This window comes from Leuciscus leuciscus (assembly GCF_965113295.1).
Source record: "Leuciscus leuciscus genome assembly, chromosome: 7".
Classification (NCBI taxonomy): Eukaryota; Metazoa; Chordata; class Actinopteri; order Cypriniformes; family Leuciscidae; genus Leuciscus; species Leuciscus leuciscus.
Window position 1 is genome coordinate 12,735,850 of NC_138731.1, and position 21,963 is coordinate 12,757,812.

Below are 21,963 nucleotides of genomic sequence, written 5' to 3' on the forward strand. Positions count from 1 at the left end.
TAGGCTACAGAAATGTCCTCACCATTTACTCATCTTTTACCCTGATGTCATCCGAAATGTATACAAATTTCCTTCTTCAGATTAACACAAACAAAAGTTTTTAGAAAAATAAATAATCTCTGTAAATGCATATAATGCAAGCTCATGTGTTCCTAAAAGTTGACAACAGCACATACAACAATAACTACAGTAATCCATACGACCCCAATGGATGAATCAATGTCTTCTGAAGTGAAACGATAAACGTTTTTAAGAAAAATACCAAATATTTAAAAATGTTAAACTGTAGACTATCGCTTCCGACCAACTGTCACCTGCGCGTTCATGAGAGGGTTGAGTACGTTTACGCTTGAAAATTTAAAGCTTGACGTAAGCGCACCGAAAAACCGAATGTCGAATTATTATTATTTTTTTTAATGTTTTTATTATTGCTCACAACAAAATACAAACAATAACAGATAATACTAATGAAAAACAAACCATGCAGAAGAACAGAGACACCAGTTCTCGCGCGAGTTTCACATCAAACTCCCGCGAGGATGCAATGGACGCTTAAAGCTTCAGCAAAAGCGAAGCCATTCAAGCCGACTCTCATGCACTCGCTGGTGACAGTTGGTCGGTAGCGAAAAGATGAGTAAATTATGAGAACATTTCTGGGTGTACTGTATTTTCTTTTAATACATAACACAGAATAGAAAAATACTCCTTCTTATGATTAGGCAAATCAGTGGAACGATAGAAAAAGAAGAGGAGGACCAAGAGGAGGAGGAAGCCATGCAAGAGAAACAAAACAGGACAAAACATGCTACTTTCTATCAGGACTTTAGTATTTGAAATGAAAAGTTAATTTTAAAAAAAATGTATAAAGAATAAGAAGTGTAATATGTTGTAAATCTGTTTTGAAATAAGTTGTTTTTCAAATAAAGGTTTTCCAAGTGATGTCAGATTGTGTGTGTAGGCCATAGACTGTAAAAAATATGGACAAAGCGTCTGTGACGTCACCCATAGACTTTCTGAAGAACGGGTTTGAAGCCGTTTATGGGGGGTATGGGCGGCGCCATCTTGGAAAATCTTGGGAAACCCTAACCCCGCCCACCTTCTGACGCAGCGCGCGTCACTCAGCTCGCTCTGCTACTCCGGTTATCTCTGTGTATATTTTAGGCAACGAAATATGTTATAAAACACCATACTAACTCTTTTCGTTTTCATTTAAAGAAATCTTAAACATTATAGCCACACAAATGTGGTTCAGGCGACGCGTATTGATTATATTCACTGCACATAACGTTTGCCTATTTATAACAAAACGAAATATAAAACACAAACCTGCCTCTTTTCGTTTTAAATATAATATAAAAATATTAAACATTTTAATATGGTCCAGGCAATATGTGCATTTGTACTAAACAACAGATGTTGCAGTAAACAACATTACAGATCATCTTCGTTGTATTAAAATTTAAAATGACAAAACTCAACCCAGTCTCTTTTTGTTAAATTTCAGTTTTATCAATATTAGCTATTATAAAAGTATAAGTAAAAGGTAAAGTTACAATAAGCTATACAAATAAAGCAAACAATTCAGTCAAACATAAAAAGTCATGCGCTCGATCTAGTCTAACCATACAACGGTACAAGTTAAATATAGCTTATAAAGTTATGAAACTTCCCCTCAGCCAAAACGATTGCCCACGAGACCAAAAATCGCCCGTTAGATATAGACAAGACGAATTATATCTCATGTTTAACCACTACAGAGACGCCAGAGTCAGCGGCAAACCTCAAAACGTCTAGCCGATGAAAGGCTGCTCCAGGCGGGGTACATCGCGCCGAGCGCCCGGTCATCGCTGGATCTCACAACTGGATACAATTTTCATAAATCTTTATAAATAAACCACAGATTTGAGCTTTAAACAACTACATTCTCGCCTGAAAAACTCTTAAAACTACATTTCATGATACAGAAACAGTAGTATTATATGTCAACTGTATTAAAAAATGGCGCTTCTTATGTTGTCATTCTGCCTTTCAGCTGTCAATCAAGCTGTCAATCAAAGTTAACCACGCCCTTATTGTCATACATTTTATATCTAAATACTATCTAAACTAACGAGTTAGAAAAAAATTCACTACCCTCGCCGTTGTCAGGCACTCGGAACCTATCGAAAAATCCAATAAAAGTCCATGGGACCAACCTGTAAAAACATGATTTTATGCTGTGAAAACGGACATTTTAACATGGGGGCTATGGACATTTGCTCCCTTTTGGGACCTTCCCCTAGCGGATTTTCGATGTATTGCAGTTTTTCGCACTTCCGGGTAGGCTTCATTTTTCAGATCAGAATGTTGCCCCTTGGTGTAGGCCTACATGTGTTTTTATTGTACTTACCCTGTAACTACATGAAACAAGAGGGTAAGAAACACCACTTTAATTTACAGCCCGCAATGTCATACTTACCCTGTAACTACATGAAACAAGGGGGTAAGAAGCACCACTTTAATTTACAGCCCGCAATGTCATACTTACCCTGTAACTACATGAAACAAGAGGGTAAGAAACACCACTTTAATTTACAGCCCGCAATGTCATACTTACCCTGTAACTACATGGAATACTTACAGTCTAAATAATTTGCCTAAATAATTTGTTATTTTCCTGGTTGTTACCCCTTTATTCCCAAAACTTTACATATTATTCCCCTATACTTACACTTATGTACTTTATAGGTACACTGTAATTACCAAAAGTTACACTGTAATTTCGTTTTAATTACGCAGTATTTTCCTGGTTGTTACACCTTTATTCCCAAGACTTTACGTATTGTTCCCCTATACTTACACGTAAGTACTTTATAGGTACACTGTAATTACCGAAAGTTACACTGTACTTTCAATTTAATTACGTAGTATTTTCCGGGCTGTAATCTAAAGCGTTACCATATAAATATTTCCAATTGACCTAATGATACAGCATCTCCATAGGCTCCTACGGTCTGCAACATCCATTAACTTACAGATGCTTCATCTAATAGTTCTAACATGTTTGACACACGATGTCGCACAACTTTTCTCTGTAAAATAATCATGTGTGACTGATTCTGATGCGGTACTGAAGAGCAGTGCAGGACACTGTTAGCACAGATGCTCCTGTGTGTGGACTACTGAAGATACAGTATGAATGGTTGTGTCTCTTAAATACACCCGGTTTATTGATTGCAGAATACTTCACATTAGTCTTTGTATACAGTTTATGAAAGGATAGATCACCATTTGAAAATAATAACTTCTACCTTCTTTTAGTCACCTTCATATTGTTTAAAACCTGTATTGTATGATATTTGTTCTTCCGTGAAACACAATAGGGAATGCAGCTCTTTTCCATATAGTGTTTGTCTGTATGTTTTTGAAGTCAATTTAGCATCATTCATGTAATCTGTATGTGGTTTGCCAGCTAAGCAAAGTGTTAAGAGGTCTGCTGCTCATTCTGTGACTGATGTGAGGAGACCGTCTGCCCCGGTGTTCCTCAAAGGTCTGCAGGATCTCAGAGTCATGGACGGCAGTCAGGTGACCATGACCGTGGAGGTGACAGGTATGAAACAACCTTCAGTTTTTCAATCTAGGAGGAAGGCAGAGTAAGATTAAGTGTAGTTTATTGTCCTTTCGGAAATTCACACATTACAAATACGACCAACATCAAACAACAACATCTATGATATACATATATAGTGTACATACATCAGTTGGTGGCCGTCAGGGCTTCTCTGCAAGCTATTTATTTAAAACCAGTGGTCACTAAGATTGCAATGCCACTGTTGCCCTGAGCGATTAATTTAAGCATACCATGTTCTAATGCAGGTTTGTAAAATTTAAATTGCGCCACAATTTCCTAAATCCTTATTTTTCAATAGATTGTGTGTTTTGCTGTGTTTAGTTGTAATGAATGGAATTTCCTTTGTACTCCCTCAAGAGTATGTTTGTGCAGATGATTTAGTTCTAGTGATTATATAATGGTGAGCACTTCCTGTGTAACGACCGCATCTGAGGAGTCTCTTGACTGTGTATTTGCATGAACATGTGACCTCAACAACACATGAACTTGCTGAAGTCACAACAAAGTGTGTGCAGTGTGGCTTGTAAGACACTGTTCTTAACTCTCTGTGACGCACTGGAACGCTCCGCTGTTCAGTATTCTTTATTTTGTCCCACTGTCTTCCATACATTTTCTCTAACCCAAACTTGCTTAATCATTTGCAAGTGTGATGTGTTTTGTATGTAGGTAATCCTGCCCCTGAGGTGGTCTGGCTGCATAATGGAAAAGAGATCCAAGAATCAGAGGATTTCCACTTTGAGAAGAAGGGCTGTCAGTATACTCTCTTCATACAGGAAGTGTTTCCTGAAGACACAGGCACCTACACCTGTGAGGTGTGGAATGAAGCTGGAGACGCTCGGACTGAAGCCTCACTGACTGTACAAGGTACAAATCATACTAAGTACTAACAGCATTACAAAATAGTGTGATCTGCAAATAGATACTGCCAGAGCTTTTTATAATAATATAATAGTTAAATATTGTAAAATAATATTTTGGTTTATTTGGTCACAGAGCCTCAAGATGGAGTTCAGCCCTGGTTCATCACTAAAACCAAGTCTTCTGCCGCCTTCCTGGGTCAACACGCTCTGCTCTCTTGTGCCATCGCTGGTGACCCCTTCCCAGAATTCCTCTGGATGAAGGAAGGGCAGGTAATATCTGGAGGCAGTGACTTTGAGATCCTACAGAAGGAGGATGTAGTCTCACTGCTCATCAGGGAAGTGAAGACACATCATGCTGGAAACTATGAGATTCTTCTGAAGTAAGAGTTTTTACACTTGTTTCAAAAAAGATTTACTAATTTACTAATTCAAAAAACATTCTTTATAGTTTACAATACATTCTCTATATTTTTGGTAAATTATTTGGTAATGTTGACTCACTTTGAGAACATTACAAAATAAAAAATGTACCTACTTAAAACATAGTACTCAAGAGGCTTTATTTCACTTAGTGATAAAAAAAAACAAAATAAATTATAGAGTTCCTTTTTTCAAGGTGAACAATATGGATTTTATTTTGTTGATTCTTTATCAATCGAAAACGATTTCAGTCTCCATAATAGTTTACGTGAAAAGATGTGAAAATGACACTTTACCCAAAATAAAAAAAAATCAATCAATATTTTTATGAAATGGTCAAAAATTCCATATAGAATAATATTGTATGTTACAAAAAATAATGAAATAATATAACTATGAAAATAAGAATTTTATTTTAAATATAAATAGTTAAATTAAAAAGTATTGATACACCATGGTAGTATTGTAATTATGTTGTAATTAATTGTTTATTTATGAAAAAAAAAAAATTTTAATGAGATCCACACATTTAAGTACATGTAAAGCGACATTCTGTCATATCAGAAAGGGTTGTTTTTTTAGTTCTTCATTTACTTTTTCAATTCTGCAGTTTACCATAAATGAACTTCAGTGTTCATAAATCTTCTGTTGCTCTCAGGAATAAAGTAGGAGAGTGCAGATCAGTGGCCACTCTGCACGTCAGCGAGGACCCCATGTTGTCTGGTGACGATTCTCATAAGCAGTACGTTTTCCTTCTATTCTTGCTCTCCTCTACCCCGAAGCTATATTTACAGCCTTTTCCCCTTAACCCCTGCACTAAATCTACATAATATATCTACATAACCAAATGCTCTGTTTATGCTTCCTCACTCAGCTGTGCTGTTGTCTAAAGAGGAGTGTGGGTTAGTCTAGGGGCCCCATTCTGGTCTCATTTCCCTATAAGGCTTCTGAAGTCATCTCTGATGCAACTCTGTCGTGTTGAACTAACTATCCTCTTGATTAAGCTGCTCTCCAGTGTGGGCTGAGCTAGCTGGGGCTTTAAACGTCTCTGTATGTTTTTTTTCTCCACTCTTCCTGTGGCAGCCGAGGGGTGGAGAGGACTGCACCAGGCAGGGGAGGACATCCAGAGACTCCCAGCCCTGCAACGTCGTGCTCTGAGCCACTCTGGGACTTCAACAGTCGGACAGATCAGGAAGAAGAGGAGGGGTGTGCCACCCTTGGGCTTCTCAAACGGCGTGTAGAGACAAAGGAACACAGAGAAGACCAAATCCGACAACAGGAGGCTGAACAGATTGACTTCCGAACTGTGCTCGGCCGCAAGGTCAACACTAAGAGTGTCTCTGAGGAAGACCTGAAGGAGATCACGGCCGAGCAGATGGACTTCAGGGGGAACCTTCAACGGCAGATCAAGCCTAAGACGCTGACGGAAGAGGAACGTAAAGTCAACTCTCCACAACAGGTGGACTTCAGAGCAGTGCTGGGAAAGAAAGGAACCCCAGGCCCCAAACCTGGTCCTGGATCCTTAGTGAAAACACAGCCCAACAAAAATGAAGCTGTTGACTTTAGATCAGTGTTAGGCAACAAGAAAAAACAACCAAGCCAGGACAGGAATGGAGAAAGCCACGGTGATAAAGACACCAGAGAAAAGGAAAATGACGTGAATTGTGTGGATGGAGGGATAAAAGAGAAAACAAATTCAGTTGGGAAAAAAGAGCCCGTTTTTACAGAGAAACTGATTGACGTGACGGTATTGGATGGGGAACGTTTGCATCTACAGTGCCAACTTTCATCTGAGTCTCCCGCTAAAGTGACATGGACGCTTGATGGAAAACTCATCAAACCATCTAAATTCATCATTATTGCTAATGAGGGTCAGTGTTGCATTTACAATTTAAAATTACCCAAGTAAGAGGACTAATTTGTTGCATTCTCTCATTGATAAAGTTTGTTATTGTGGTGTTTATCAGGGGCTCTATTATGTTATATGCATGTGTACAAGTTTCAAGCATCAGCAGACCAGAGGTAATCACAGTTTGACATTAATTTTATACAAACAATACGTTTATATTGAGTACCTGACATTACAGACAGTTGACTTTTGGTCCACTAACCAAAATAGCTCCAAATGAAGCCAATGCTGGACCAACTTTTTGTTCTGCTGAGAAACACAGTGGTTGGCTGAAACGCCACAAACAAAGATGAGCACTTTTAGAATGCCACTTATCCAATCAGACAAGAGGACCAGAAGCAACTGTTACATTATTGTCATTGAACAGTGGTCACATGACACTCAGCCGGCAGGACTGTGATAGGATGAAAGTTTATTCAAGATGTTTCATGATGTATTAGGGCTATCAGTAATGATATGAATAAGTAGTGTGAAGCTGTACAGCGAGGGATATATCTCTGTGGCTTGGCCTCCTGTGTTCTTAATAGCATGCTAATGTATTCACAAACTCGAGTGAAAAAGAGTTTCACAAACTCTTAATCTGATTTTCATAATCAATGTAGTGACAAATACTTAACCTGTGTTCCTGAAGAATATCTGATTGAATATGCATGTGTGGTTTGCAGGAATATTCCAGGTTAAATTCATGTTTAGAAGTACCAAACTCATCTGTCATTGTGCATTTGCCCCATAGACACTCATTATAAGACCACAACTGCTTTTATGATTAAGGGACCAGTCCAAATGATTTCTGTGGTAATTTCCAGCATGCAGCAGATACTATCAATATACTGTAGATTAACTTTCCTGTAAAAGTAGGGGATTCTTCAACCCTCTGAGCATAACTGTTTAATATGTGTTCATATGTGTATGTAAGCAGGTGGTCAGTGCTCTCTATCCATTGATAAAGCTCTACCTGAGGATGAAGGACAATATGTGTGCAGGGCAGAGACCAACGAGGGAAAGGCAGAATGTTCCTGTATGGTCCTAGTGGACGGTGAGTTTGTATTATAACACTCCAGTACAATAAATGTGTTTGCAGCATGCTTTTCCTGTATCTACTCTATGAAACTCAATAGGATCTCTGAGAGATGAGGCGTACTCTAACCCTATGTGTCAAGAGTGTCTGTATTTTTTTGTTTAGTGATTTATTTTTTACAACTCAAAGTTTTGAATTGTGCAACACAACAAAATTATTTCTCTCTCTACTTGAGAACTATGTCAAAACACTTGGTTTCTTTGAGAATATTATGGTTTGAGTCTGTCTGTTTTGGGCTGGGCAGTATGTCTCCCTCCCTAGAGTCTCTGCCTGGGTTCTGCAGCTTCCGGTAATTACTGACCAGATCAGGCTGCATTGCATCCCTTACATGCCATGTCCTGAGATCTCCTCGTTTCGCTTTGTAGGATATGTCTTTACAGCTGTCTCTAAATCTCTATGACCTGCATAACATGTTTTGACAATCATCTCTGGATCTCTGTTTGACTTTACAGGTCATGTCCCAATGACCATCTCTAGATTTCTGTGTCCTGCTTTGCTGGACATGTCCCTGCAGTCGGCTCTAGATCCCTCCGTCCTGATTAAATTACATGTCTCTTTCTCTCTCTTCTGGTTTCCAGGATATGTCTTTACAACCATTTATGGATCTCTCTTTTCCACTTTAGAGGATGTGTTTAGCTGTCTTTGGATGTATTTATCCTATTTAACAAGACAATAAAGCCATTTCTAGATCTCCCTGTCAAGTTCGAAAAGATCTCAAGATCTCTCTGTCTTAATTGACAGGACATCTTCCCACAACCATCTCTAGATCCATTTGGACAGGATAGCATATTCAAACAGTGATTTCTTGTTTCTTTTCTGCTTTACAGGACATGTCTTACCAGTCATATCTAGATTTCTCTGTCCTAACTAATGAACATGTCCCTACAGCTCTTTCTATGTCACTGTTTTGCTTTCCATGTTATGTCCTTACAGCTGTTCATAATAATTGTGTCCCACTTTACAAGACTTGATTCTGTTCAGCTTAACAGGGTCATGTCCATGTCCAATTTCAATATTCTTTCCATTTTATCCACTGTAGATCCCTGTGTACTGTTTCTGTCATCCATCTCTAGATCTTAGTGTCTTGCTTTCCAATACATACCCCTGCAGTCAACAAGTCCCTACAGCTATCTCTTAATCTTTGTTGTGGTTTCCAGGACACGCATTTACAGCTGTTCATAGAACTCTATGTCCCACTTTAAAGGATGTGTTCCTTATTAAGCTGTGTCCAGATTTCACAGTCCTGCTTTACTGGGCATGTCCCTACTGTTGTATCTAGATATCTCGGTCATGCTTAATAGGACATCTCCCTATAGCTTCTCTAGATCTCTGCGTCCAGTTTTACAGGACACATCTTTGCTACAGAAATCTTTTGATATGTCTTTCTCTTATGTTATAGAATATGTCATTAACATTGACTCTAGGCATCTCTTTCCTGCTTAACAGTGACAAAAGGTGGCATGTTAGTTTTATTTAAAGGGATAGTTCACCCACAAATGAAAATTATGTCATAATTTACTCACCCTCATGTCGTTCCAAATCTTCGGGACACAACTGAAGATCTTTTTGGTGAAATCTGTGAGATTTCTGTCCCTCCATTGACAGTTACACAAATACCACTTTTGGCGCTTTTCCACTACACAGTACCAGCTCGCCTCGGCTCGCCTCGCCTCGACTCGGCTCTGTTTGGTTTTCCACTGTGTAAAAGTTATACCCGTACCTGCTTCCAGGTACTTTTTTTCGTACCACCTCCGGTGAGGTTCTAAGCGAGCTGAGGCGATACTAAAATGTGACGTGAAAACACGGCAGACTGCTGATTGGTCAGAGAGAATCGTCACTATTCACTGCGTCATCATTGCATGCGCCAGACGGAGTATCCTGAATAAAAAACATCCAAAAAAAAAACATCCAAAAACAGCATACACTCGATTTCCTCCATTGTCCTGTGTGTGTGGGTAGCGGGTGTCTTGCGCGTCTCGCGTAAAAGATTAAGTCACGGCAGTTTCCTGCGGCGTCGCTATGACGACCAGGTACTATTGTGGAGGTACTATCTGCAATGGAAAACGGAGCGAAAAGCGAGCCGAGCCGAGTCGAGTTGAGTTGAGCTGGTAGTACTGGTAATGGAAAAGCGCCAAACGACACTTCAAAAAGTTCATGAAGAGATTGTAAAATTAATCCATATGAATCAAATGGTTTATTCCAAATTTTCTGAACTAGTGCAAAATGCCCGTGCAAAATCAGTTTTTGTGTGTGTTTTTAGTAATTGTTGGTTTGGTGCCCGTGAAAGAGACTGTGAATGCATTGAATTCAGGGAGCAGGCTAGGTTACTACAAATGATGGCTGTGAATAAACTATAATATTCAGAAGTAAACAGTGTAGCTGACTGAGTGTTTATGAATACCACAACCTTCTAAGTGCTAGTGCAAAATGCCCGTGCAAAATCAGTTTTTGAGTGTGTTTTTAGTAATTGTTGGTTTGGTGTGTTTGAGTGCTCATTGTTACAATTACACACATATTTGTGCATGGTAGAAAGCACACAGTGAACTCCGAGAAAACGCTATGCTTGAGGAAGCTTGTGAATAGGCTACTACAAATGATGCCCGTGAAAGAGACTGTGAACACATTGAATAGGATATGTTTAGTTGGTGAATAGCATAGGCTATCGTTACACAGTAGCGATAACTTTAAGCGCACCAGAATGAAATATAATATTCAGAAGTAAACAGCATAGCTGACTTACAGATTCTGTTAACATCCACAAATGAATAAACGCGTCGATTCAGGGAGCAGTGCAAAGTGCCCGTGCAAAATCAGTTTTTGTGAGCTGATCGCCGTCAAAAAAGTTCAGGAGATATTTCTTAGTGATGGCTGATTTCAACAGTTTCAATATGATAGCATTTTGAAAAAAAAGTGTCATGAATTTATTGCATTTTTTGGGGAAAATAATCCGTTTTTATAATAGATCTTTGAAAATCCAAATCTGGATTTGAATTTTATATGATATTATAACCTAAAGATACTATGTGAAAGTTTTAAACAGAAAATAGTGTTTTTCATCTTGCCACTTTCTTGGTAAAGAAAACACATTTTTACTCAAATTAATCAAAATGGATTTATCACATTCTGGAACCAGAAAATAGTGTTTTTCATCTTGCCACTTTCTTTGTAAAGAAAACACATTTTTACTCAAATTAATCAAAATGGATTTATCACATTCTGGAACCAAACTATAATATTCAGAAGGAACCAAACTATGTTTATTTTTAAACCACAACCTTCTTGGGGCTTCTTTGACCGATACAACCCTCTAATGTCAGAATGTTTATTTTTAAACCACAACCTCTGCAACATGACATCATGACTTTGCGTAAACATACACGCCACTTTCAAGTCAAGTGGCGTGTTATTTATACGCATTTTGAGCTATCCGCGTGTATGTCCACGCCGAAACGAACCGTCATCTTCCGCGTGTATGTCTACGCCGTTAAACGTCAGAGTGATTCCGCGTGTATGTGTACGCCGTTAAATGTCCGAGCGAAACTGAGCAAAATGTATATCTACATCTGGGGAGCAATATTTTTTTTCCTAGGATGGTAGGGGAACACTCATAAATGGTATTAACCCCAGTGACGGGTAGGTTTAGGGACGCGGTTGGGGTAGGTCATATATATTTATATATACAGTAATGTAACGTTAAGTCACCGGCGTTGATAAACACGCTGGAAATCAATTATGCGTGTTGATAACACGCCAAAAATGGAAATACGAATTGGCGTGTCATACATACGCCATTTCATGAGATCAGTCTGACCTTTAAAAAATGATATATTTAACAATATCTTTAGCATTTCTCATCCAAACAACGTCAAACTTGGCGCTGCACTTACTCGTGACCGTAGCGAGACACCTGTCAAGTTTGAAATCCATCGGACTAACGGTTCGAGAGATATGTGGTTAACAGACATACACACACACAGACAGACAGACAGACGTTTCTGTAATTTATAGATAGATATACATGATCACTTTAAATGATAAAAAGATTGAATTTTAGGCTTTTATTCAAATATAAATATTGATCAGTGAGCATAAACAGAAGCTCAACCGAACCTGCTTGACGAGCGATAACAAACCTCTTGTGGAAGCTTAAGCATACTGCGTAACACAAGAATGAACCTCCTTGGTTCTTGGAGCACAAGAATGAACCTCATTGGTTCTCGCAGAAGCTCAAACGTGCTGCTTAACACAAGAATGAACTTCATTGGTTCTCGCACGTCAGGCAAACATGCTTGAGCTTCCGTTTATCACAACTGATGTATGAGTTGATGAATGTTTAATATGTGAATTAAAGCCTAAATTCAATGTTCATCAAGTAATCTGAAGTATTCTGAATTTCAATTTTCAAGGTTCAATTTTGGACTGAACCGCTCAATTAATTTGGATTAGTTTTACAATCTCTTTATGAACTTTTTGAAGCATCAAAATGGATGTTGTATAGGGACATAACGCTCTCATATTTCATCAAAAAGATCTTCATTTGTGTTTTACTGGTTTGGAACGACATGCGGGTGAGTAATTGATAACATAATACAATTTTTTGGCTGAACTATCCCTTTAAATACTTTAATGTTATAATTTTCTTGCATAAACATCTCATGTAGCTTGTGCTTAAGTGGCTTCTGTCATTTTAACTGTCAAATTCCTCTTTTTAAACTCAGGTTTGTCATGTTGACCTTTGTCTTGGTCTTAGCAATAAGTGGCAATGAAAGAATGACAATAAACTCTCAAAATAGTTAATTAGCTTATATTATTTGTGGAACTTTTTTAGTGTGCAGAAGTTGAAGAGGAGGCATAATATGCTGCTTTCATGGGGCTCACATGAATTTGATTCTAATTTTGCTCTCTGTATTTCTTTCTCTCTGACTGTCTGTGTTCAGATCCCAGTGTCTCCACACCAGCTGATAAGCGGAGCAGGAAGCCCTCTACCCCGACCACAGAGAGTGAGTTTCCAAAATATGTACTTCCTTTTTTATATCCCAATATGGAGTGGCGTGGGAGATGTGAACCTTTCCCACTGCTGTACACACACATACACATACACACACACACACACAAACTTTTAAGCTGCTTGTAGCTTTTGTAGACAATTTAACTCGGGATATATTTTACTAAGAATAATTACTTATTAAATTACTTTGTTTTAGAAGAGAAAGAAAGAAAGAAAGAAAGAAAGAAAGAAAGAAAGAAAGAAAGAAAGAAAGAAAGAGAAAGGTCACTTGTCAAAAGCCTAGCAGGAAGCTCTCCATTTGATTTCTGATAAGGTTAATTAGAGTGAATTTTGCAATTTTCTGCAAAGTTGTTCAATTGTTAGAGATTGTTTAGTAGGTTGCTACTTTTTGCTGTAAATATATCTTGCTTAAAATCAGATTAAAAATACACACAAACAAAGACATCCATCCGCATGTAACCTAGTTCATACATATCTGTAGATTCAGGGAAAGATGAAAACTAGTGAATAGTTTTCCACTCTCTATCTCGACACTTTTTTTAAATAACGTTTTAAGCTGGACTATTATTGTTAAAGATTTAGCCTTTGCACTATTTTCTATTGTTGCCATATGGTCTTTAGTTGTAGTATGGTATACGACTTTATAGATGAACTACGGTCCGTGTTCACTGGTGAACCAGTCATTCACTTCTCACACTCTTCATCAGTTGAGTTGTTTGACAAAGGCTGCTGGATAGCTGACTTTGACTGATTTTTAATGTTAAACAAACTCAGTGAGCAAAAAGGAGAATGAGGGGTGAACAAAAGTGTGTTTGAGAGATATAAAGAGAGATTATAAGGAGATTTCTGACAGTAGAGCAAGAGAGATCATGACTTTTACTGCATGACTGCTTGGCAAAACCCACTTAGATTTCCATGTATGGGCTCAGTCAAGACTCTCTCTCACTCTCCAGACCACGAGGAGTGTTGTATGAGTTTTCTAACATCAATGTTTTTAACATGCCTGACATTCTTCAGAATGTTTTGTGAAGCTTTTGTATACTAGTGGGTCTACTTTTCGCCTACTCTTTTAGCAGACTCTTTCGAAATGGCTGAAACTGAGACTGTTGAAACTGTTGATATGTGCACATGAGAAATGTCCCATATGTTTTTCTTTATTCTTAAAAGAAAGGAGAAGTGAGAAAGGTATATTTACAAAGGTTTTCTCAAAGGTTACAAGCAAATTCTGCTGAGAAAAAAGGAAATCACTCTTCCATGACATTATTTGTTTGTGATTTAACTTGCAGGTTAAAGTGTTGCATGATGCATATACTGTACGTACTTGAAAACCATTTGAAGGGTACTTTAGTTTTGTTTTGTAACATGCGATATAAAGTCAAAGTGTATCAGAATTATTTTTGAGGATGTTTGGCTGGCAAACTTGAGTTGGTCTTAATGCACCTGCTGTCTAGTATCAGTATTGACCTGATATCAAATCAGTTACTTACGATGTTTCCAAAATGGTAAAAATGGGGTAAAATGTGTAGACAGTAGACATTGGGGTAGCTCACTAGATTTGGAACACAGCGATGTTGAGCCCTAATTTTACAACTTTAATAGTTAACCATTAGTCAGTCAGTCAAGTTTGATGCTTTGTTTTAGAGGGGCAGTGGATTTTACTCATTTATTAGGAAACTATTCAAAACTGTGTCCAAGTTATCTGGGTATTCTGTGCTGATTAGCTTATGTCATGAAAAGAGAATACACAAGTGAGCTGGCAATGGGTGAAATTAATAGTTTTCCAGAAACCATCTGTTTAAACAATAACAGAATGTTTATATAATATTCCTGCATGCATTTATGTTGTAATGCACATGCAGTTGTTGTGGATGGACCTGCAGAACCAGATTCCTCAAAGGAGAGATACAGCAGTGCATTTGTACCAGCACTGAAAGCATGCAGATATGCTTTTAATGTTGTACATTTCTTCTTGTCCACACGTGAACATCAACAAGGCTGACAATAAAAGATTGATAGTGATTTTGGAGCAACTGAAGGTTTAGGTAGGTCCTACATTATAAGGGGTTACATTGCGTCATTGAGTTGTTTGCAGTCATGGAAAATCTGTGATTAAAAATCATGAAGCTATAAAAATAAGCAGTGGTGTCGTGGATGATGGAAAATTCTAACCTCCAAAGCACCTCTGAATCGCTGGTGGAAATTGAAAACCCAATTGGTGTCCTTAAGGACTCTGTGCTTTCATGACCAGTTCAGAAACAACCACTGCAACTTACGTCATGCTTGTTACATTCCTCTGTTCTAATGGCTTATATTTGTATCTCTATGTTATTAGTTGTGCTTGTTAGGAAAGCATCTCTGTTAGCGTTGAATCCTTAACCTAACTAAATATTAAACTTCGCCTTGTAACTCACCTCACCCCGTATGTTTATGGTACCAACATGTACAAATACTTCAGGCATCAAAGATAGTTTGTCATTGTTTGTTGTAAGCTAGTCAGTCCTCCCCAGCTCCACATGCCTAGATCTACTATAGGATTTATGTATGTATGATCTATGTATATTTATGTATTTTTTCTTTTGTTTCTGGGTTTATTGTGTTGCTACATTTATTTTTCCCTGTTTATCCTGTCGCAACACTCTGCTTTGTGTTAGTATTTTTTTGTTTAAGTCATAAAAAACAAACATTAGATACAGTTGACATTGTATCTATATTGGGGGTGTAGTTTAGCGTTAAGGAAAAAAACCATCATGGTTTCTACAGTTACTAATTTAGTTCTATATAAAGGCGAAAAATGTTTTTAAAAAATCCGCAAACCTGTCAACTCAAAGAAAGTAAAAGAAGACTGCTAAATACTCCCTTGTGAAAAAGAAATGTGCTCAATTGTTTTGAATGTGCACTTTTAGTCTACAGTTACTAATTTAGTTCTATATAAAGGCGAAAAAGGTCAAATAAAAAAAAATCCACAAACCTGTCAACTCAAAGAAAGTAAAAGAACACTGCTAAAAATGTGCTCAATTGTTTTGAATGTGCACTTTTAGTCTACATATCTTAAAAGTATATATATTTTTTTAAACTGTACTTGCAGATAATATAATATAAATAAAAAAATAAGGCCACTTTTGTGTGCATAAATTATGTAATTGCGATAAATTATTCTTTCTTTTGATCTCATTAGTTTTTCAATATGGTCTCTTTAATATTCATAGGTACACGTAAAGAAGTGTGCATAATTGTAAGAGTTCTTCAAGAGTACCTTTCGCTTTAAGCCTGATGCTCTTCCATGCATCTGGACTAACTACAAATTGTCGTCCTTGCCCAGACAATTGCCTGCCGGTAACAACATGCAGTGCTTTCTGAATCTATCTCACTGGTAGCGATCAGCAACATACCTCATTGTTTAATTTGAATGTCTTGCATCTTCACTTTGCACTTCTGAATTGTCTATCAATCTTGGACAAAGACCCTTATCTTAATGAAACTATCATTGACAATAAGCTTGATATTTGTCTTCTCTCTGAAACCTGACAAGTTCTTGGCGATTTTCTGCAATTAAATCTACTTGACTGCACGGCAGAGGTGGACAGTAACAAAGTACATTTAGTTGAGTACTGTATTTAAGTACACTTTTTTGTTTTTTTCTGGAAACTTTTTACTTTAACTTCACTACATTTGAAAGACAAATATCATACTTTTTACTCCACTACAGTGATGCCAAGGTCCTTGAGTAGAATGTAGAACGTCAGTCAGGGGATGACATTGGTTGCAGGGGTTGCATTTTGGTTGAAAATGAAAGTCGGATTGACGTCAGAACACGACTGATGTTGGTTTCTGACGTCAACCCAATTTTCATTATCAACCACAATACAATGTCTGTCCAACGTTGGAGATTAATGTCAGTCTGGCGTTGGATTCTGACATCAACCTGATTTTCATTTTCAAAGTTGGGTTTGGTCTTCTTAATGTGAATTTTGTCATTGTTTTGGACCACACTAGCTTATAGATAACAGTAAGGCAAACATATTCATACTGAAAGCCAAAAAAACTTTAAATAGGGCACTATTTGAGGGATCAGCCATTTGTGTGTCCGAAACCTTTGTGGACGTTATTGAGTGCACTTATTCAATCTCACATTCAATCCCACTATACTGGAACTGTGTTCTAGAAATAAATGTGATATTGATATGAGGGTAGGCAGGCATAGATTCAGAGGCATATAAGGTACTGTAAGTATTACATACAACAATGCAACAATAATAAAACAATGCATTGACATTTCCTTTTTACTTTTGATACTTAAGTACTTTTAAAAACAAGTACTTCTGTACTTTTACTTAAGTAAAAATCTGTCTTTACAACTTATACTTGTAATGGAGTTATATTTGACCAGTAGCATCTGTACTTTCACTCAAGTAAGGAAGTTGTGTTCTTTGTCCACCTCTGCACAGTAGTGGTCTCGCTGTCATATATCAAGATAACCTTCGACTCACACAATTAGATTTTCACGACTCCAATACATTTGAATTATATGGTAGTGAAGGCTGACTCTCTCATAATTATCTTGGTCTATCGTCCTACTAAGGCTTTGTCTAACTTTTTTTTTATGAACCCAGGGAACTTTTGACCCTTGCCTGTTCATTTTCCTTTCCCTTTCTCCTTTTTGATGACTTCAATATTCATGTTGATGCTGTTTGCTTTAACACTTATCAATTACTGTCTAATTTTGAATGTTTTAATCAGACTCAGAATGTTAATTTTCCTACTCATACGCATGGTCATATCCTTGATTTGATCTGTACATCAGGGGTTGATATCTCTTCCATCTCTTCTTCTGACACTGGTATCTCTGATCATACATTTATTTGTTTTAGCCTAAGCTTGCCTAAGCATAAAAAATGTCCTATGACTGTTATATCCTATCGCAATCTCAATGCTGTTGATACTGCATCATTTTGCACCTCCATTGTTTCTTTGAATCTTTCTGATGTCTTTGATTTCTCTTCTCCCTCCCTGATAATATCTAACTATCACTCCATATTTTTTTTTAATTTTGCTGGAGCATGCTCCTGTTAAGACCAGAAGTGTCCCTTTCACCCACCCTTCTCCTTGGTACTCCCCTGAGCTTCGTATCCTAAAGGCTACTGGTAGACGGCTTGAGCGCCTTTACAGGAAAACTGGCCTCACTGTTCACTATTTAGCTTTAATTGAACATCTCATAAAATACAAATCTGCTCTGAACTGGGCTCATTCTAGTTTTGTCTCTGCCACAATTAACAAATCAAGCAACAGGCCAAAAGCATTATTTAACACAATAGACAAGCTCACCAAGCCTCCATCCCATGATGTTCTAGCTTCAGATGAGCTTTTCTGTTCCTTCCTTATTCACTTGCTAGAAAAGACAGATGCCTTCCACCGGTGATTCTCTAATGATGCTACAAAGCTTAGCTATTTGCCAAATCTATCTGGTCAGTCCCTGACTTTCTTTTCTCTGACTACTCCATCTTCTGTTTCTGAGTTAATTTTGAGATCCAATTCATCCGGTCGACTTGACCCTGCTCCTAGTTCTCTCCTGAAACTTTGCCATTCTGTCATCTCTGCACCTATTTCTCATTTTATCAATGCATCTCTTACCTCTGCTTCATTCCCTCTGCCACTCAAAACTGTTGCAGTTACCCCTGTTCTCAAGAAACCTAACCTTGATCCATCAGTTCTATAATTATTTCAAATGTACTTTTCTAGTTGAAAATAATCTCTTTGATCCTGGTTTTCGCCCACTTCATAGTACTGAAACTGCACTTGTTAAGGTAGTGAGTGTTCTACTACTTTCTGGTGACTAGTTCTCTGTCTATACTTCTGCTACTTGACCTCAGCGCTGCCTTCGAAACCGTCTCCCATGAATTACTTATTTCTCGCCTCTCGGATGTGGGTATTTCTGGTGCTGCTCTTTCTTGGTTTTCTTCCTATCTCTCTGACAGACAATTCTACATTTCAGTTCAGGATTTTCGATCACCTACTGTCCCGCTGAAGCAAGGTGTCCCCCAGGGATCCGTTCTCGGGCCATTATTATTCATAATTTACATACTACCTCTGGGTCAGATCTTACATATCATTGTTTTAATTATTACTTTTAGACTGCATTTTAGAATGGATTTTTATCCATTTTGGATTATCACATCCAAATATACATCTGTACACCTTCTCTATCTGCTCTATCTGCCCAAACTGACAAAATCTCTGCTTGTGTGCATGAAAAAGATTGGCTCAATTCAAATTTTCTGAAACTAAACATGGACAAAACTACGATATTTTTTATTTGAACTCTGTCACTCACTAGCAATATTCCTACTGATTTCACCTGTGAGATTGATGGTTCTCACATCAAACCACCAAGTACTGTTAAAAATATAGGTATTATTTTTGACTCCTCTCTCCTTTCAGGCTCATATTAACTCTATCACCCAATCTGCATTCTTTCAACTACGTCGCACTGCCCAGCTCTGTCCCTTCATCAGTGTCAAAGACGCTGAAACTGTTATCCATGTATTTGTCTCATCACATCTTGATTACTGTAATGCCCTTTTCATTGGTTTAACTTCCAGCTCCATTTCCAGATTACAATATATTCAAAACTCTGCTGCTAGAATACTTACCCGTACCAAGTGTTCTGCTCGCATCACCCCAGTTTTGTATAATCTCCTCTGGCTCCCAGTGGCCTACCGTATTAAATACAAAATTCTTCTGCTCACTTTTAAATCTTTGCACGGCTTGCCTCTCCCTATATTTGTAACCTGCTCCTCCCCTACACCCTGACTCGGTCAGTGCGATCTTCTGACTCTGGCCTTCTCTTTCTCGCTCGGTATCGCCTCTCTCAATGTGGGGCAGGTCATTCAGTGTTGTCTGTTGTTGCACCTAAACTATGGAATTCTCTCCCCCGATCACTCTGTTGTATTAATAATCTTTCTGAATTTAAATCATTACTCAAAACTCACTTATTTTCTGAATGTTATCATTCTTAAGTTGTGTTCGTTGTATGCTGCCTTGTCTATATAATGTGTAACATTGGTGTTATCCTTTCGTTGTTGCTTGTACATTGTAAAGCATCCTCGAGCACTGGAAAGGCGGTATATAAATAAAACGTATTATTACTTAATTTACACTTGTAGTATACTGTCCCTAAACCTCAATAGTATCAAAAGTATTTTGCAATACATGATATTGCAATAAGTACATTGTATCAAACTTTTTTTTTTGACGTAAGTACATAGCAGTTAAAGTCATCTAATATAAAATATGACCATATATTTAAAAACACGATTTACAAGTTTCAAGAGAAATTACATTAAAATGACATTTTAGTACAACAAATTGTACACATCAGTATTGTGCATTTGACAGTAAATTTAAAAAAAAAACAATAAACTATGTAATTATGAAATTACATACAGTATAAATATACTTAAGTCTTAACTAAGTGGGTAAAAAAAAAAGCACTTTAAAGTTCAGCTAATTGCATTCAATGTAAATTTAAACAATAATAATGTTTAATTTATTTGTAGAAGTGTAGTTATTTTTCACAAGTGCAAGCAATTAAGCAGCAGGATGATATAGGAAGCCAATAAAATCAATCATGTAAACGTTTTGCGGCAGACCTTTCCATGTTAGTAATAAGTATAACAGGACACTTCAAGTACTGTGAAGAAATTCTGGTCATTAAACGCTCTCCCCTTTTCATATCTTCTACTATGTCATATACAGAACTTTTAAATAAAAGTTCTAATTTCTATTATGTCTCTCTATACAGTACATCACCATGCAGATGTTTCAGTGATTCCATTAATTCACCTGCTTTTTTCGATCATTTATAACATGATGAAGCAATGTTAAAGATAGCAACAGTGATCTGTTTCCTGCTTTCTCTGTCTTTCTTTTTGTCTGGTTATTTTCTGCAGTGGTTGACAGTGTGAAGTGGTGTGATTTGTTGAAGCAGTGGAGGGCAGAGATTATCTGTGTTCTAAGTGTCTTCAGGTTGTCAGGCTTTTAAACAGATACGTTTGATCCTGTGGCCTAAAGCCTAAACATTATGAAATATGGAAGTGGGGTGGCCTATGTGTGTGTCTGTGTGATGTTTCAGCATTTCCAGCATTATCCTAAAGCATTTGCTCTACCTTTGTCTTTACTCACTTGTTCCATATTTGTCTAATAATCCTGTGATTTAAATTTATGTCCAAAGAATATGCTTTCATACCAAGGCAAGCTCAAAAAAGTCTGGTTCACAGTCACACAGTAAACAAACACCTAACCCAAGTGCCGAGAAAAGCGCTATATAAATGTAATGAATTATTATTATTATTAACCACAAAGGTTATTTTTTTATTTATTTTTTTGGATCTGTATGTTTATTGTTTGTTTGGGCATTGTGAACATATGTTCCCAACATTTTAAATTAAACAGCCAATGTCATACTGTTGGAAATGTTGCATTGTTGGGAGTGTAAGAACTTGCTTTAATACTATGGGCCAGATTTACTGACAGCTTGCGACAGCGCAAACCCTCTTTTGCCTTTAAAAAACTAGGATTCACTAAAGACACAGTGAAAAATTTGCGCTGAAAAGGCGTGGACCCAGTTTTTTTTTGCGGCTGAACTTATTGCATATGCATTTGTAGTGTTTCCCTTTCAGACGCAAAATTTATGGGAGGAGAGTATTTAAATGAATCATGCAAGGTGATTTACTAAGGTTTGCGCTCTTCAATTTACTGGTGTTTGACCCATTATTTACCGCCTAAAAAAAGCACGTCTTAAACCAGACGCTAACTGGTAAATTGCATTGGTCGTTATGGAAATGATCTGACTGCATCTGTGTTCTTTGATTTGTGTGTCGTCAGTAGATCACATGCAGAACTTTCCACTCCCATTGTCACTTTTTTGGAATAGCGCTCTCACGCTAATTTGCACTGTTTAGTAAATCTGGTCCTAAGACGGGTAGCTCAGCATGCAGAATAAATTAGAAACACCTTAATTTGAGCTCAGGATTACCCTCTACTACCATGTGTAATAACTTACACTGAGTTCATTTGTTTATT

General features: G+C 37.5%; 1 protein-coding gene and 1 long non-coding RNA gene across 3 annotated transcripts in view; one reads left to right on the forward strand and one right to left on the reverse strand.

Annotated features, from left to right (window-relative positions):
• mylka (myosin, light chain kinase a) overlaps positions 1 to 21,963 on the forward strand; it is a 116,422-nt gene that overhangs the window by 72,171 nt on the left and 22,288 nt on the right. For both annotated transcript variants that reach the window (XM_082176030.1, XM_082176031.1), the window contains 7 exons: positions 3,452 to 3,589; positions 4,277 to 4,474; positions 4,604 to 4,850; positions 5,549 to 5,632; positions 5,974 to 6,761; positions 7,719 to 7,835; positions 12,815 to 12,877. In XM_082176030.1, coding sequence (XP_082032156.1) covers positions 3,452 to 3,589; positions 4,277 to 4,474; positions 4,604 to 4,850; positions 5,549 to 5,632; positions 5,974 to 6,761; positions 7,719 to 7,835; positions 12,815 to 12,877 — 1,635 coding nt within the window. The remainder of the gene's footprint in view (positions 1 to 3,451; positions 3,590 to 4,276; positions 4,475 to 4,603; positions 4,851 to 5,548; positions 5,633 to 5,973; positions 6,762 to 7,718; positions 7,836 to 12,814; positions 12,878 to 21,963) is intronic.
• The window catches only part of LOC309503545, a 47,857-nt gene continuing 38,998 nt past the window's right edge, over positions 13,105 to 21,963 (reverse strand). Inside the window, exon 2 of the long non-coding RNA XR_014207714.1 lies at positions 13,105 to 16,927. This is a non-coding gene — a long non-coding RNA (uncharacterized lncRNA). The remainder of the gene's footprint in view (positions 16,928 to 21,963) is intronic.